General features: G+C 38.7%; 1 protein-coding gene across 1 annotated transcript; it reads right to left on the bottom strand.

Annotated features, from left to right (window-relative positions):
• Positions 1-11,731: 11,731 nt before the first annotated feature.
• Positions 11,732-16,489, bottom strand: LOC110057285 (transcriptional regulator ERG-like). The gene is made up of 7 exons (XM_020763877.2): positions 16,222-16,489; positions 15,994-16,065; positions 14,994-15,234; positions 14,001-14,201; positions 13,605-13,667; positions 13,249-13,371; positions 11,732-13,100 (listed from the first exon to the last, which is right to left on the bottom strand). The coding sequence occupies exons 2-7, from the start codon at positions 16,048-16,050 to the stop codon at positions 12,427-12,429; spliced, it is 1,359 nt and encodes a 452-aa protein (XP_020619536.1). The 5' UTR covers positions 16,051-16,065; positions 16,222-16,489; the 3' UTR covers positions 11,732-12,426.

Consider the following 16,489-nt stretch of genomic DNA (forward strand, 5'->3'; position numbering starts at 1 on the left):
TTAATTGAAACTTTGTCCACCCCAGGAAATTCACCACCATTTTAACTAATTGCCCTGGCACTTCGCCAGTTCCCACTCATACCTCCAAGGTGAGAATAAGGCCGCGTCCACGGAGAAAACGGAGGTTTCACTCTGAAAACGCATCAAATGTTTTCCGTCCACACTACGCCGGAGAAAATTTTGGATTTGTGATTGAGGAAACCTCGGTCAAGAAAATATCGTGATTGTCGTAACCTCATCGCAACCTCGTGGGCGGTAAGATGAGAGACCCTGGGAACGAGGTTGACTTCATCGTTTTCGAAAAGTTTCGTTTTCAAAATGCTTTCCGTCCACACTAAAAAGCAAAGCCGGTTTGAAGAGCGTTTTCGAAAAGCTCCGTTTTCGTGACGGATTAGTGTGGACGGTAGGCCCAACCGTAGAAATAAAGCTGCGTTTTCAAATTCGACTGGCGTAGTGTGGACGAGGTCAAAGATGTATGTTCTGCTCAGGCCACACAATACACTGACTCAGGTTAGTGTTCGAAGCTAACAATGTCCATATTTTCTCATAATCATATCAAGGCAGATGAATAAATAGTAAACGCAAAACCGCGTGGGGCCAACCCCTACGTTGAACCAAAAGTATGACCAAGGACATTGAAATGTTGTTTGACAACTTAAAGTCTACTATACTATTGTGCGCTTGGACTTAACCAGGGACGACACTCTTCTTAGCTGCGCGGCAAGGTGGCAAATTCTTCCAAAGCTTTGTTTTGGTACACGAGAACCTATGGACACGGGAAAAAATCATTTTTAGCCTGCGTGTAGTCCTGTTTTGAAGAAAATCTTACTTTCCTACTCTTTTATGACTGTACACCGCTTAGTATGTCTTCGAAACATGCGGATTGATTGAAAATAAAGGCCCTCAACAAGTCCGGCATTTTTGCTTGAGTTTTCATTTCATTTTATTACTATTATTATTTTTTTTTGGTTACATATTGTCTAGCATTAAGAACACTGGTTTGGACTGGACTGAATATATGAAATTTGGACTGGATATTTCAAAAACGTAACGCGGTTTCGTAAAACGAGATTTTTGCAAAACATCGATTTGTTAAACGTGGAACAAAACAAAATTTAAAGAACAAAATCAGATGTCACAAAGATCTTAGGAAGAAGTAATACCATTTATTCTTACCTACCACCCAAAAATCCATGCCACTAAAAAATAATTTCAACTAAGCAAAACTGAAGCAATGCTGAAGATCGCAACAATTCAAAACAGAAAGTCATGTTCCATCTACGTACATGGGCCCCCATTTTTTTGTTTCCATTTAGTAATGCTTCCAATAGCGTAAACTCCCTACTCCTGACTTTTCCGTTTATAAACACAAAAGTCAGCCTCAGTTTTATTCTGAAATTAAACAAAGATGACTGATGTTGTATTTCGTAATGTTTTTTGCAAAATATAAAACATATGAGGAAACTTCGCTTTAATTTGGAATCTACGCATTCACCTTTCAATTTCTCGATGACAACACCACTAGAAAAAAACTAGACCTTATGCTTTCTCGCTCTTTTGGATATTTGAAACGTGACGTGGTTTCGTAAAACGAGATTTTTGCAAAACAACAAAATTTCAAGAACAAAAGCAAAACTGCTTTTTGGTAATTACTGTTGTTAACTTAAGTCCTTGTATGGTTTCATCAACAATTGTCAGTTCGGTGGAAGTAAGGTCATTGTCGTTTTTGGCACAAAAAGGTGTAACGCAAAGTTGCCGAAGAGCTTTTTGTCAATATAAGCCGTTACAGACAAGTCATCGCTTTTGCCAGCCGCTTTGATGACTATATATGGCTTTGCGTTTGCTGGGATATTTGCAAGTTGTCCATTCCTCTTTGAATAAGTTAGATATTTCGAATCAAAATTGAAGTTGCCAAATTTTTTTGAGATCGTAAAACAACGGTGCAAAAGTCACAAAGATCTATAGAAGAAGCAATACCATTCATTCTTACCTACCTCCCAAAAATCCACGCTACTAAAAATAATTTGAACTAAGCAATATCGAGACTCTACTGGAGCAATGCTGAAGATCTCAACAATTTAAATCAGCAAGTAACCTGTCAACAAGGTACTCCCAATTCTTTTTTTTTTTTCATTTAATAATGCTTCGTCCAATATTGTAAACTCCATACTCCATTATATATCTAAACACACAAACGTCAGCCTCTTTAAAGTAGCTCAGTACAACAATAAAATTCACCTTTTTCAACTTAAGTGTATGCAGGTATTAACATGTAATTTGACGCACTTTGAGACCAGTGTTTGGGTTTTCTGCTCATGTAAAACTAAATTCAAATGAAATGATTTATTTTATCCTCACTCGGCTAGGTTTTCTTTCCCGAGCAGTTTAGTGGGGCTAAAGTATTTTAAAATTTTAACTTGAACGCACCATATGCAAAATGGCGGGAAACTGTGAACAAGGACGGCGTGGTTTTCTCAAACTTTCCCGCCAAATCGGCTGGTGCTGACTCGATGGGTTTTTCACCACGGGGGTGGTGAGGGAGGAAATTTTTGTGTCTTTTGTGTTTATGACACCAGCTAGTGTAAACTAGAAGCCTGGATGATCTATACTGGATGAAAATTTGTTCTAGAAAACCGTACCTATGAAATATTATCGAAATTTTTAAGATCACTTCCTCTTGTTTTGCATAATAGTAAGAAACAACAACAGCTCCTTTTACATCTTGTTTCCTAATTTTAGAGCTCGTTTGACGATTCGTTTTAGATTCCTTGGCAGGAGTAAAATTATGCGGTTCAAAACAAAACGTCGAATGACATTGTCCTTCAACGGTTAAACTTGCTAGCGCAAATTCTCCTATATCCAGCTCTCCTTCAGTCGAACGTGGTCCCACTTGATTTGAAACTTCAAAAACGTTGACCGATGAAGCCGACATTAAAAGCACTCAAATATTGGTAAAATCTTTGTTGGTCGATTCGTGGGAGTGGCGGCGGCGTTCCAACATATCTTAAGTTGTACCTGCTTGCAAAAATATCGAAAATGAGCAATATCACATGAAAGTACTGCAGCTAATGAATTCCTGCCATGACGGTCTCACAATATAGAGTCAGACCTTAAACCGCTCAGTAAAACATTGTCAACAAATCACAGGTTGGAAGATTCTAGCTGCTCAAGACCTTTTATGTGAATTCCACACTCTCGTGTTTCAACCATGAGCTTTAACAGTTGTAACCAAGCTTTGTTTCCGTTATATGTGTCGTTGTGAGTCAAACGGCAGAAAAATAGCAATAACAATACCGCAGGCTCATTTACGATGTTGCAAAGTGGTCTTCAGTAAAATCTCGCGCTAATATTTTCTGTTATTAAAACAGTACGGTGTTAACTCTTGCTAAATAATGTATAGTGTTTATGTCAAACAGCTTAATTAAGCTGCTGGCTTAGGGAACAACAAATTAGTCTTTTTCTAGCGATATCACGCCAAAGGTCCGAGTATCGAAGCAAATATAATTACTCATTTTTCTTTTTATTGAACGACTGAGAAAATAACTCAATTGTGATTGGCTGAGAGCTGGCCAATTTATCGTCAATTTTTAGGCAGGGCGCGTTCGTCATTTTCTTAGTCATATAATAACAGTAATAGTGTAAACGTTCAAGCAATTGGGGATTGCACTACTTCTAAACGCTCGAGCAGTCTCGAGAGAATTTTCAAATATCACTGGCAGTTTAAATCCTTAATTACACTCGCATTCATACAGTTACCTATACTAACAACCTGGTGCTAATTTGACCAGTAGCATTTGAAGACAGTGACCCACTACCTCATGTTATTAATAACTTTCTGTATTATCCAACTCTCTCTCTCTGTGGTTTTCCGCAAATTAAATTCTGAGAACACGTCAGCTATAGTTTCTGACCAAAACGGTAACTAAAAAATAAACAGTTTTGAATTGTGAGTCATTATGTGTTTCAATCCTTCTGAAATCATGGGACTATAGCTTAAAAGGTTTCTCCAGTTTAATGTGGCGGAAATAACCTTGCTTAGCTTCAAAATTTTCCGGCCTTTTGGTTTTCATTCATTGAAGCAGTCTTTAAATAAAATCGGTTATAATTCTCGAGGGAAATTGCCCATACAGAATCCGGCGTAAACGACACGGTTTATGTAAAGTTCCTCGTTTGAGATCATCGTCATCATCATTGTAAGTGTCTCTCTCGCCGTTTCCAAGCTGCCATTTCGGCTGCAACACAGGCCTCGTCCACACTCCGTCCGAGTACTTTTAAATTGGCGTTTACATTCTGAAAACGCAACAAATGCTTGAATTCCATCCGTTCTAAGCCCGAGAAATTTAAAAACGCAACAATCACCCAGTCATTTTGGATTTGTGTTTGAGGAAAACACGAGCATGGAAATCACGTGATTATCGTGACGCCATCATTTTCGAAAAGCTCCGTTTTAGAAATCTTTCCCGTCCACACTAAAACACAAAACCGGAACCGAAATTCCTCCGGTTTGAAGAGCGTTTTCGAAAAGTTTCATTTTCATGACGGATTGGTGTGGACGATAGGCATAGCCGAAATAAAGTTGCGTTTTCAAACTGTGATTTCTCCGGCGTAGTGAGGAAGGAGTCACAGATGCCATCTTAGCTGCCGATTCCAGACCCACGCCTCTCACTACCAACCCCTCTGCCGCGTCTCCTCCACGCTTGTTTAACTTGGTACGTGATAGAATTTCATCGTGTTTTCGATACGTGAAATGATTTCCTTGAAGGATATTCTTCTGGACACTTGACGGTTTATATATTGGTTGGTGAACGCGATATAAACTAGCACTTTCTTTGTATTTGTTTTTCGTGCCATTTTAAAAACAACGGTGCGCTGAAACTCGGCTTTTCTTGATATACGCCCGTGTAAAAACAACGTTTGAAGAAACTGTTTTTCTAACCTTATTCTGAATTTGGTGGCGAGCGAAGCAAACATTATTAAATTCAACGATTGGGGCGTTTTTTTCGTGCACGAATTACTTGGCCTAAATATCATTTTGAAAGAGGCCGCTGATCGCTATCGGGCGCATATCGCCAGAAGATACCTAGTGCCTATATAATTACGACGACTGCACGATTTGAAAACGTTCAGCAGAAACCGGCAATAATTTGATTTTTGAACTGATTAACACCTGGTTAACAATCAGTACAACGTTTTTTCGTTATAAAATTCTTGGACGAGAAAAGCACCGTTACTCACCGCCATACCACACCCAGCCGAATACGTGAAAAACACGTTCCGTTAGTCTAATACACTCAACCAAATCTGCAACTTCATAGTTTAATTTCCGGCATATAATTAACTCGGTTTTATTTGATATACGCCCGTGTAAAAATATTGTTTGAAGTAACTGTATTTCAAACCTTATTAAATTTGGTGGCGAGCGAAGCAAACATTATTATGTTCAAACATTGCGGCATTTTTTTGGCGTACGAATTACTTGGCCTAAATATTATTTTGAAAGAAGCCACTGTTTTCTATCGGGAGCATATCGCTAGAACATATCTAGTGCCTTAAGATGCGATGATTGCACTGAATTAAAAACGTTCCATAGAAATAGGCAATAACTTGATTATTTGACCTGATTAACAACTGGATCAGTACAACATTTTTACGCAATCCCTGGACAAGAAAAGCACCGTTAATCACTTCACCGCGATGCCACGCCCAGCGGAATACGTAAAAAAGCACGAACCGTTAGATCTAATACATTCAACCAATCTGCTAAACTTCATAGTTTAATTTCTGGCATATAATTTCAAACACATTTCTCCTTAGTTGCAAATTGACCCCCTTTGAAAAAAAATTCACGAATGTTAACCTACAACTACGTAACTCCCGACTTTCATTCATTCGCTAATATATCACCGCTCCCCACTGCTTCGATGCTTGTCTATCGTAAGTTAACATTCTTTCACGCCTGTTCCGCAGCAAATCAAAGGTAACAATTTATAATCCAAAGTGAAGAATAGCACCATGAACACCGAGGAATAATAATTGTGTCTTAACACCTGAGAACACAACCCAAGGAGACCCCTAAACTTTAGGTGAAGGTGTGGTATCTCTTTGAGCTTAAAATTCGGCCATGTACCACTCAGGGTATTTGCATCTCTTAAATGGCCACCACTAACCTGACCTTGATTTATTGCAGAGCGCGCAGTTTCTGTTAGTCATTGGGTGTCAGCATGTCTGTCTGGGGATTTTCAAGATGCTACAGAAGCAAGGCAAAACAGCATGGTAGAAAAAGAAACGAAAAAGGAGCCCATAAAAATACGCGCTAGCTTGTTAGAAATTAAACTATTTTAAAGAACCTTAACACAGATTTCTGCATTGCGGACCTATATTTCTAATAACTGGTCACTTTTAGTTGGACAGCGTAACTTGAAAATGCCTCGTTTTAAAATCACTTTTTGTTTTGTTGATTAGTAATGCAGTTAAAATGCCGCAAACTAACAGCTCCAGAAGGAGGACCGTCGCGTAAGCGAGCACATATCGGTAGTCCTGATCTCAGCTCCAACACAGTCATCACAATTTTAATCACCCATAATACAAGCGGACACCTCTCCTATGTGGAGATAATTTTAGAAACTGTAAAGAACTTTCGTTTTCACAACGAGCAAGGTTAAGTTATTTTAACACAATATGACTGGGAACTAAAAAGAAAACAGAGAAACAAACAGACAAAAGCAAAAACAAAGTACAACAAAAAGACATGAATCTTTGTCTTGTCTCCTTACAGCTTCCTTATACTTTCTGTACTACGTGTTGTAGGAATTTCATGACTCGTCAAAATTATCATCCTTGTTAACACAACGACTTCAGACCCATGTCTCTCGCTACTAACCCCTCTACGACGTCTTCTCCACGCCTGCTGGTACGTGATAGAATTTCATCGTGTTTTTAATACGTGAAATGATTTCCTTGAAGAAAATTCTTGTGGACACTTGACGGTTTATATATTGGTTGGTGAACGCGATACAAACTAGCACTTTTTTAAATTTGTTTTTCATGTCATTTTAAATACAAGGGTGCGCTGAAACTCGGCTATACTTGCCCGTGTAAAAATAATGTTTGAAGAAACAGTGTTTCTAGCCTTATTTAATTTGGTGTCGAGCGAAGCAAACATTATTAAATTCAAACAGCGGCGTTTTGTTGGTGCAGAAATTACTTAGCCTAAATATTATTTTGAAAGAAGCCGCTGATCGCTATCGGGCGCATATCGCTGGAACATATCTACTAGTGCCTATATAGATGCAATGATTGCACTGATTTGAAAACGTTCCATAGACATCGGCAGTAGCTTGATTTTTTGAGCTGATCAACAACTGGATCAGTACAACGTTTTTATAAAATCCTTGGATGAGAAAAGCACCGTTAATCACTTCACTGCGATACCACACCCAACAGAATACATGAAAAACACTTCGCTTTTGATCTGACACACTCAACCACTCTGCTGAACTTCATAGTTTAATTTCCGACATATAATTCAGAAGAAAATTTTCCTCTTAGTTGTTGATTGACCTTCCTTAAAAAATCTTCATGAACGCTAACCCTTAATCTTTTTTTGTTGTTGATTAGTAACGCAGTTAAAATGCCGCAAACTAACAGCTCAAGTAGGAAGACAGTCGCGTAAGCGGGCACATATCGGTAGTCCTGATCTCAGCTCCAACACAGTCATCACAATTTTAATCACCCACAATACAAGCGGACACCTCTCCTAAGTGGAGATAATTTTTAAAAATGCATAGAACTTTCGTTCTCACAACGAGCAAGGTTAAGTTATTTTAACAAAATATGACTGGGAATTGAAGAAAAAAAAACATAACAAATAACGAAACAAACAAACAGAACCAAAAACAAAGTACAACAACAAGAATCTTTGACTTGTCTCCTTACAGCTTCCTTATACTTCCTGTACTGCGTGTTGTGAGAACTTCTTCACTCATCAAAGTGATTAGCTTTGTTTACGCATCGATTTCAGACCCATGACTCTCGCTACCAATCTCTCTACCGCGTCTCCTCCACGTTTGTTTAACTTGGTACGTGATAGAATTTCATCGTGTTTTCAATACGTGAAATGATTTCCTTGAAGAATATTCTTGTGGACTGGACGGTTTATGTATTGGTTGGTGAACGCGATACAAACTAGCACTTTCTTTGAATTTGTTTTTCGTGCCATTTTAAAAACAACGGTACGCTGAAACTCGACTTGATATACGCCTGTGAAAAATGATGTTTACAGAAACTATATCTTAATTTTAACCTAGCTTAATTTGGTGTCGAACGAAGCAAACACTATTAAATTCAAACATTGCGGCATTTTTAGTGTACGAATTACCTCGCCGTCTAAATGTTATTTTGAAAGCGGCCGCTGATCGCTATTGGGCGCATGTCGCTAGAACATATTTAGTGCCTATATACATGCGATGATTGCACTGATTTAAAAACGTTCCACAGAAATCGGCAGTAACTTGATTTTTTGACCTGATTAACAACTGGTTCAGCACAAGGGTTTTTTTTTCAGAAAATCCTTGGACGAGAAAAGCACCGTTAATCACCTCACCGCGATACCACACATAGCGGTGAAAAACACGTTCCGTTAGGTCTAATACACTCAACCAATCTGCAACTTCATAGTTTAATTTCCGGCATATAATTAACTCAGGTTAATTTGATATACGCCCGTGTAAAAATAATGTTTGAAGAAACTGTATTTCTAACATTATTTAATTTGGTGGCGAGCGAAGCAAACATTATTATATTCAAACATTGCGGCGTTTTTTGGTGCACGAATTACTTGGCCTAAATATTATTTTGAAAGAGGCCACTGATTTCTATCGGGAGCATATCGCTAGAAAATATGTAGTGCTTAAAGATGCGATGATTGCACTGATTTAAAAACGTTTCATAGAAATAGGCAATAATTTGATTATTTGACCTGATTAACAACTGGATCAGTCCAACGCTTTTTTCTTCAGAAAATCCTTGGACGAGAAAAGCACCGTTAATCACTTCACCGCGATGCCACGCCCAGCGGAATACGTGAAAAACACGTACCGTTAGATCTAATACACTCAACCAATCTGCTGAACTTCATAGTTTAATTTCTGGCATATAATTTCAAACACATTTCTCCTTAGTTGCAAATTGACCCCCTTTGAAAAAAAATTCACGAACGTTAACCTACAACTACATAACTTCCGACTTTCATTCATTCGCTAATATATCACCGCTCCCCACTGCTTCGATGCTTGTCTATCGTAAGTTAACATTCTTTCACGCCTGTTCCGCAGCAAATCATAGGTAACAATTTATAATCCAAAGTGATGAATAACACCATGAATACCGAGGAATAATAATTGTGTCTTAACGCCTGAGAACACAACCCAAGGAGACCCCTAAACTTTAAGTGAAGGTGTGGTATCTCTTTGAGCTTAAAATTCGGCCATGTACCACTCAGGGTATTTGCATCTCTTAAATGGCCACCACTAACCTGACCTTGATTTATTGCAGAGCGCGCAGTTGCTGTCAGTCATTGGGTGACAGCATGTCTGTCTAGGGATTTTCAAGATGCTACAGAACCAAGGCAAAACAGCATGACAGAAAAAGAAACGAAAAAGGAGCCCATAAAAATACACGCTAACTTGTTACAAATCAAACGATTTTAAAGAACCTGAACACAGATTTCTGCATTGCGGACCTATATTTCTAATAACCGGCCCCTACCGGCCACTTTAAGTTGGATCGCGTAACTTGAAAATGCCTCGTTTTAAAATCACTTAACTTTTTGTTTTGTTGATTAGTAATGCAGTTAAAATTGCCGCAAACTAACAGCTCAACTAGGAGGTCAGTCGCGCAACTGGGCACGTATCAGTAGTCCTAACTCTAGTCTGGTCAGCCGAAACGTTGTTGTGTCAGCCTTGCAGTAGTCTATGACTTCTCATCGTTTTACTTTTCAAGTTTGCATAGTTAGATCTCCTGTGAGTCCCAGCGTTCAATTAAGGATCTTTGCTCACGGCTTTGCAGCTTATTTCGTTTCAGTTATATAGTCATCACAATTTTAATCACCCACAATACAAGCGGACATGGACTTACTCCTCTTCTATTTGAAGATATTTTTAGAAACTGTATAGAACTCTCGTTCTCACAACGTGCAAGGTTATTATAACAGAATGTGACTGTAAAGAAAAAAGTAAAGAAAGAAACAACCAGACAAAAGATAAATTAAAGTACAAAAACAACGAAATCGACAACCAAAACAATAAGCTAACCATTAGAGCTTTTTAACTGATTGTTCTCGTGGTTTACATGCAAAACCCTTAACTTCTTAGAATCTTTATCCTGAACATCTACCTTCGAGTTTCAGCCTAAAATGTCCCCTTACGGCTTACCTATACTTCCTGTATTACGTGTTGTGAGAATTTCAAAACTCATCAAAATGATTTGCTTTGTCTACACATCGATTTCATACCCATGTCTCTCTCTATCAACCCCTCTACCAACGTCTCAACCAGGCCTGCTGGTACGTGATAGAATTTCATCGTGTTTTCGATACGTGAAATGATTTCCTTGAAGAATATTCTTGTGGACTTGACGGTTTAAATATTGGTTGGTGAACGCGATACAAACTAGCACTTTCTTTGAATTTGTTTTCGTGCCAAATTAAAAACAACAGTCCGCTGAAACTCGGCTTTACTTGATATACGCCCGTGTAAAAATAATGTTGAAGAAACTGTATCTTAATTTCAACCTTAATTTGGTGGCGAACGAAGCAAACATTGTTATATTCAAACAATGCGGCGTTTTTTCGAGCACGAATTACTTGGCATAAATATTACTTTGAAAGAGGCCGCTGATCGCTATCGGGCGCATATCGCTTGAACATATCTAGTGATTACATAGATGCAATGATTGCACTGATTTGAAAAAGTTCCATAGACATCGGCAGTAGCTTGATCCTTTGACTTGATCAACAACTGAATCAGTAAAACGATTTTGTACAACCCTTGGACGAGAAAAGCACCGTTAATCACTTCACTGCGATACCACACCCAGCAGAATACGAGAAAATACACGAACCGTTAGATCTGATACACTCAACCAATCTCCTGAACTTCATAGTTTAATTTCCGGCATATAATTTCTTCTTAGTTGTTAAAATATTCATGAACGTTAACCCAGAACTACATAACTCCCGACTTCCAAGAATCTTTGTCTTGTCTCCTTACAGCTTCCTTATACTTTCTGTACTAGGTGTTCTGAGAATTTCATCGCTCATCAAAATTATTTGCCTATGGAGATTTAAGATGCTGATCTGAATTCATCACAACAGATTTTGACTAGCCATTACTCCAAAATACTTTTTGGGAGGATGTATGGATAAAAATCCTTCTGAAATGAGAAATTCAATTGGGAATGGAGTTTAAACTAAAAGGCGAACAGTTACCAATAAACAAGGGACTAGATCATCGCAGTGATTAAAATTGTCTTTGATGTAACTGTTCAGTAGATTTTAACGTCTAATTTGAACGTATTTTTCCGGGTTTCTTTCCATTTTAAGACTATTCTGTATGTTAGAGTCACACCAAACCGCCTAAACTATCTCGACCTAGCCCTTCGAAAAGGCCTCGAGATACAGGTTCTCCCAGCCAGTTGTAAGATATTAAGGGGTGAAACAGAATCAACACAAGAATTAATGTTGAAACATATATTTCTTTTATTTACATCCAATGATGTCGGTTTTTCTCACCAAATTATGCGACATTAAAAAGTCGCGTACAAAATTGTAAAAAATATTATAAATTATCTATTTCGTTTTCTTTCACAATTGATAAAGATCTCCGCATAAGCAAATATACAATATTATTTATAAGACGTTTCTTGTGTCATAAATATTTTATGCAGTTTGCATCTCTTAAAATATACAGTCGCTGCCTTCAACATCAACGAAAATGTAATGTACTAACTAGAAAAGTACCTAAAAGACCTCTAATTCGTTATTTACAGTAACTGTACAGAGAAACCGTCTGGTAACGTTTTAAAAGGTGTTTTTGGAAAGCAGTCTTTGTAACAAAACCATGTTTCAACTCTTAAATCGGCAACAACAACAGAAAAGCTTCTCCGAAAAAATTGTCTATAAAGATTTTTCACGTTTGTGTTAAAAATAGAGAGCGAATCCCTAAAGGTTGTTTAGAAAATATTCGCGTTCAGAAACGAATTACAAGCTTCTGTATTTTCCTTTTTTTTTTTCTAAATAAATAGAACTTTGGTTAAAAATAATTCCTCTTAGGAGCGCCTTATGTTTCTGCTAATTCAACAGCAGAGGAAGTCAATTTATTTATAAAGTTCTTTTTTTATGTTGTTTTTCGCGTATATTTTGTACAATGTCTATGCGTAGTACGTCATTCCTGCTCCCAGGGGGTGTCCATACATCTGTCTTGACTGGGGGTAGGCTGGTGGGGCTCGCGCCCAATAGGACATTGGGTAACAGCTGTTGGCGGCTGGATGTGGAAACAGGGAGGAAGCAGCGGGAAAACCGGCATAGAAATCAGAGCCTGGGAACTTGTAAGCGGCTTGAGCATGCGCCTGAGCGTCGGACGTGATTGGTTGATTAAGCTGGGCGAGTCCTTGGAAGTCAAATTTATAGGCGTATCTCTTGCCGTGGATTTTGGTCATGATGTTCTTGTCGTAATAGTATCGCAGAGCTCGGCTAAGCTTGTCGTAGTTCATGTTGGGCTTGTTCTTGCGCTCGCCCCACTTTCGGGCGACTTCGTCGGGATCCACGAGTTTGAATTCGCCGTTGGCGCCTTCCCAAGCGATGCAAGTCGAGTTCTTGGGGTCAGATAAGAGCTCGAGGAGGAACTGCCACAGTTGGATCTGTCCGCTGCCTGTGCTTGAGGGCTCAGGGCGGTTGGCAATGTTGCCACTGGAGAAAGAGCTCGGGAGAGCCTGGGACTCGGGAACAGACATTGGTCTCGATGGGACAACACTGTCTTTCATGTGCGACAGTCTTGCAGTTGAAGATGGAGCCGTCCATGAAGCTTGGCTTCTCTCTAAGGATTCTAGAAACAAATACAAAAAACAAACATTTAGAAAAATACAGAGAAAAACAACTAAATCAGGATCAACAATAAGAAAAGTAATCATGTGAAAACCCTTTCTTCGTGTGTGTGTTTTGTTTGAGAGAAAATACATTAAATCTCAACTCACCATTTGAATTGAATCGCCCCTGAAGACCATGTTCTGAGCTCCTGGGAACCACTGATGGATTACTTGTGATAACAGGGTGTTGTCTTGAATCAAACAGAGGCGGCGAGGGAGTGTGATAAGTCGCTAAAAAGGAAAATAACAAAAAATATTTGTAAGTTTACTGTTTCAATACAATACATGTAACTCAATCAAATCAGCTCAAGCTGTATCAATTCAGATTTGCACAAACAAGATCTTCGCGGGGGGACAAGAGCTTTGCTATCTAGGGGTATTGCTTTACAGCTGAGTTTGAAAGGATAAGAGATCAAGACAGATAACGAGAAAAAGAAAAAAAAAGGAGAAATTTCTTCAACTACCTTGGGTTGAGGCGGGAGCGAGTGCGCTGTCGATGTCATCAGACGTGAGATTTGGGAGGGGAGCTGAAAGAAACAGAACAAATGGGTGAGTAAACAAAGTTGCGTCAAAAACAACAAGTTTTAACGCACACAAGAAAGGTATCAATAACTTCAAGTTTTGAAGACGTTGCGTGCTCGCTTCTCACTTTAAAATTTTAAGTATCTACTTACACCTCCACCCCACTGAAAATTAGATTTGTCCTAATCCAATTTATTTTCCTACCACCCCATCATTACGCAGCAAAAAACTTCTACTCTTTGAAGAGCATACGAAATTTTCCTCAAGAACACCGGGTTTTCCTTTCATTTTCACTCCATTTTCTTCGCTATTGACAATTGGTTAAGAACACAACTTACTTTTTCGTAGAACACACAAATGGGCCATGAGGATGTCTCCATTGTAAGCTGGGGCGAGTTTCATAAAGCCTTCTCTGGTCAGCTTGCAAAGTTGTTTTCCGTCCATGTCAAATCGGTCGGCGTCGATATCTTTGAGGCTAAATTCCTTGATTGCCCATTGAATCCACTGGCGAACATGTTCCTTGGTCCAGCACAAAGGATCTGATTAATAACGCAAAATGAAACAGAAATTTAGTCGAGTAACACAGAGATCTTACTTAAAATAATGACTTGCTTGAGTGGCTTTGTAACTTTAAATTGTAGGGGAATGTTTTTTTATGAGGGTTTATGCCCTAAATCTGGGCAATAATTCTGAATTTCAAAATTTTTTAAGTCGGTAATATAAGAGGGCACTATCAAGTGTGTTTGGCAAGTTTTGACTTTTTTAACGAACAAGAAATCAAAAACAAGCTTTATTTGAAACTCGAAAGGAAATAATAGCGTGTTTCAAAAATATAACTTCAATCCCTGTGTTCTCTTTGGGTTAGAAAAAGATACCCTCGCCCAGCGGGAAGTTCTTTTTTATTATCAAAATTAGGCAATCTATATTTGCATCTTCCGGTGAAGTCGATCTTAAACATTATCTCTACATAGTTGAAATTCAAGTTTGGCGAAGGCTACTTTCTCGACTAACTTTGATTTCGTGTTCGAATCCTTTATCGCGTAACTTCTAATCGTCTGCGGTTAACGAGTAAACGCTCTCATTTTCACGTCCCGAGGTCAAACTCAAATAGCTGGGGTGCGGTTTGAAGCAAGACCGCCCTAAATCCCCCTCTTATAAAGACTTACAAAGCCTTGAATACTTCTACGAAACCCAATCAGCGAGTAATACAGAGTAACACGAGCCGATGAGTGTTTCAGCTGATCTTAGAGTGACACTCGATCTCTTGGGTGTGTCGTGAAGTGTCGAGAGCTCTTAGACAAAATTTGACAATTTGAATTTGTTAAACTTACCAGCTGGAACGATGACTCGTTTCTCGTGCGAAAGATTTTGTGGGACAGGGGAGGGCGAGTTTCTCTCGACGAAATCATTGCTCGGGACGTAGGGTCTCTTCGCGAGTGGTTCCTCGAGTTCGGCTTCAAGAGGCCGCTTCTTGCTGAAGTAATTCCCATCGCTTTTGTGCGTTGGTTTCAGCGGCTTGTAGGGATCGTTGAATGAAGAATCGAAAAGCGATTGGTCATCTGGAAGCAGCTCCTAGAAAGAAAAGCGTAAAGGATTTTTATTAGAACCTTCACAGAAAAACCGCGCGGTCTTTCAAATACAAATTAGCGTTGAGCAGAAGTTTCTGCTAATAGAGCGGCCAAAACAACAGCAGAATCTGTTTTGACTAGATGTGTTACCCAATTATGCACATGGTAATAACGTGAAATCTTTTTCTTGTCTCTGTTTTGTGGACAAATGGATTGAAAGCGGCTCATAACAAAACCATTCTAACACTACCTTCATCAAAATGCTAAAGGAACAATTAACTCTTTTCAACCGCAACAAAAAAAATCCCGAGTCATCACAAGTTTTCAAAACGCACGTATTCCTCCATCGAAATTTATTTCGCAAAAATGAACTGTACTCACAACATTTAAAAAGTCAAGAAGTTCTAAAAGTAACCGTATAAAAATATCTTGAAAAATAAGAAATTTTAGCCGAGTCTCTGTGTGTCTACGTTTAGAAAATAAGACATTAACACTTTTAGGACAAACAATTAAGCGGCCCAAGCATTCCTTCACACGAAGCGGCAACTTACGGAGTCAACATTTCATGTTTTTAAGCGATATTGGAAAACCCCAACTACTAATATCAAACCAAATAAAACATGAAAAAAAATCAGAAATCACAAACTTTCTAAACGGCGAACAGTTTCTCACTTTGTGTTTGATTCGAGTGAAAGCACCGTCGATTTAAATCACTGTCGAAACTCGTGAAGATAATTGAACGAGTTAAGTAAAGTTAGCTTACTTGAGCATAGACCGATGGGTCGGGGACAACGTTGTGTTCAGCGCTCAATCCGTACATGTTTCTATGATATTTCTAAAGAATAACAAGACAAATAACAAATGTTAAAAGGCAGAGAAGTTAAAAAAGCACATCCAAATCACACCAAGGAATTATGAGAATACTTCTTTCACTACAGCGGGCTTCTTGTGAAATCAAGTGAAATTAGTCAGTTATAATGAAGGTACTAACCTGAAGTAACTTGGCGGTAGTTTGAAAATGTAGTTTAAGGTCTTTGACTGGTTGTAAGTTCGTCGATCGGTTACAATCGCGAGTATCGGAATGTATTAAATAAATTCGTGAAGTTTTCTGGATTGATGATCTTGAAAATAATTTTCGCAACAACCCGAAGTGATCCTGTGTAGATAAGTCTGCTGTAGTGTTCCGGTAACTGCGGAGATTTGATATCCGTTCGAATAATACAATCTGTATCCTCTTCTGTAGCTTCTCGCGCTACTCA

Source organism: Orbicella faveolata, unplaced genomic scaffold, assembly GCF_042242905.1.
Source record: "Orbicella faveolata isolate gen_17 unplaced genomic scaffold, um_ofav_v1 contig_25, whole genome shotgun sequence".
Lineage (NCBI taxonomy): Eukaryota > Metazoa > Cnidaria > Anthozoa > Scleractinia > Merulinidae > Orbicella > Orbicella faveolata.

What these genes read in the sequence shown, in the direction of transcription:
- LOC110057285 (XM_020763877.2), bottom strand. Translation starts at nt 16,050, where the DNA reads ATGTACGGATTGAGCGCTGAACACAACGTTGTCCCCGACCCATCGGTC. An exon ending in TTTGTGTGTTCTACGAAAAA is followed by an intron (nt 13,668 to 14,000) that starts GTAAGTTGTGTT and finishes TGTTTCTTTCAG; the next exon opens with CTCCCCTCCCAAATCTCACG. An exon ending in GGGGCGATTCAATTCAAATG is followed by an intron (nt 13,101 to 13,248) that starts GTGAGTTGAGAT and finishes ATTTGTTTCTAG; the next exon opens with AATCCTTAGAGAGAAGCCAA.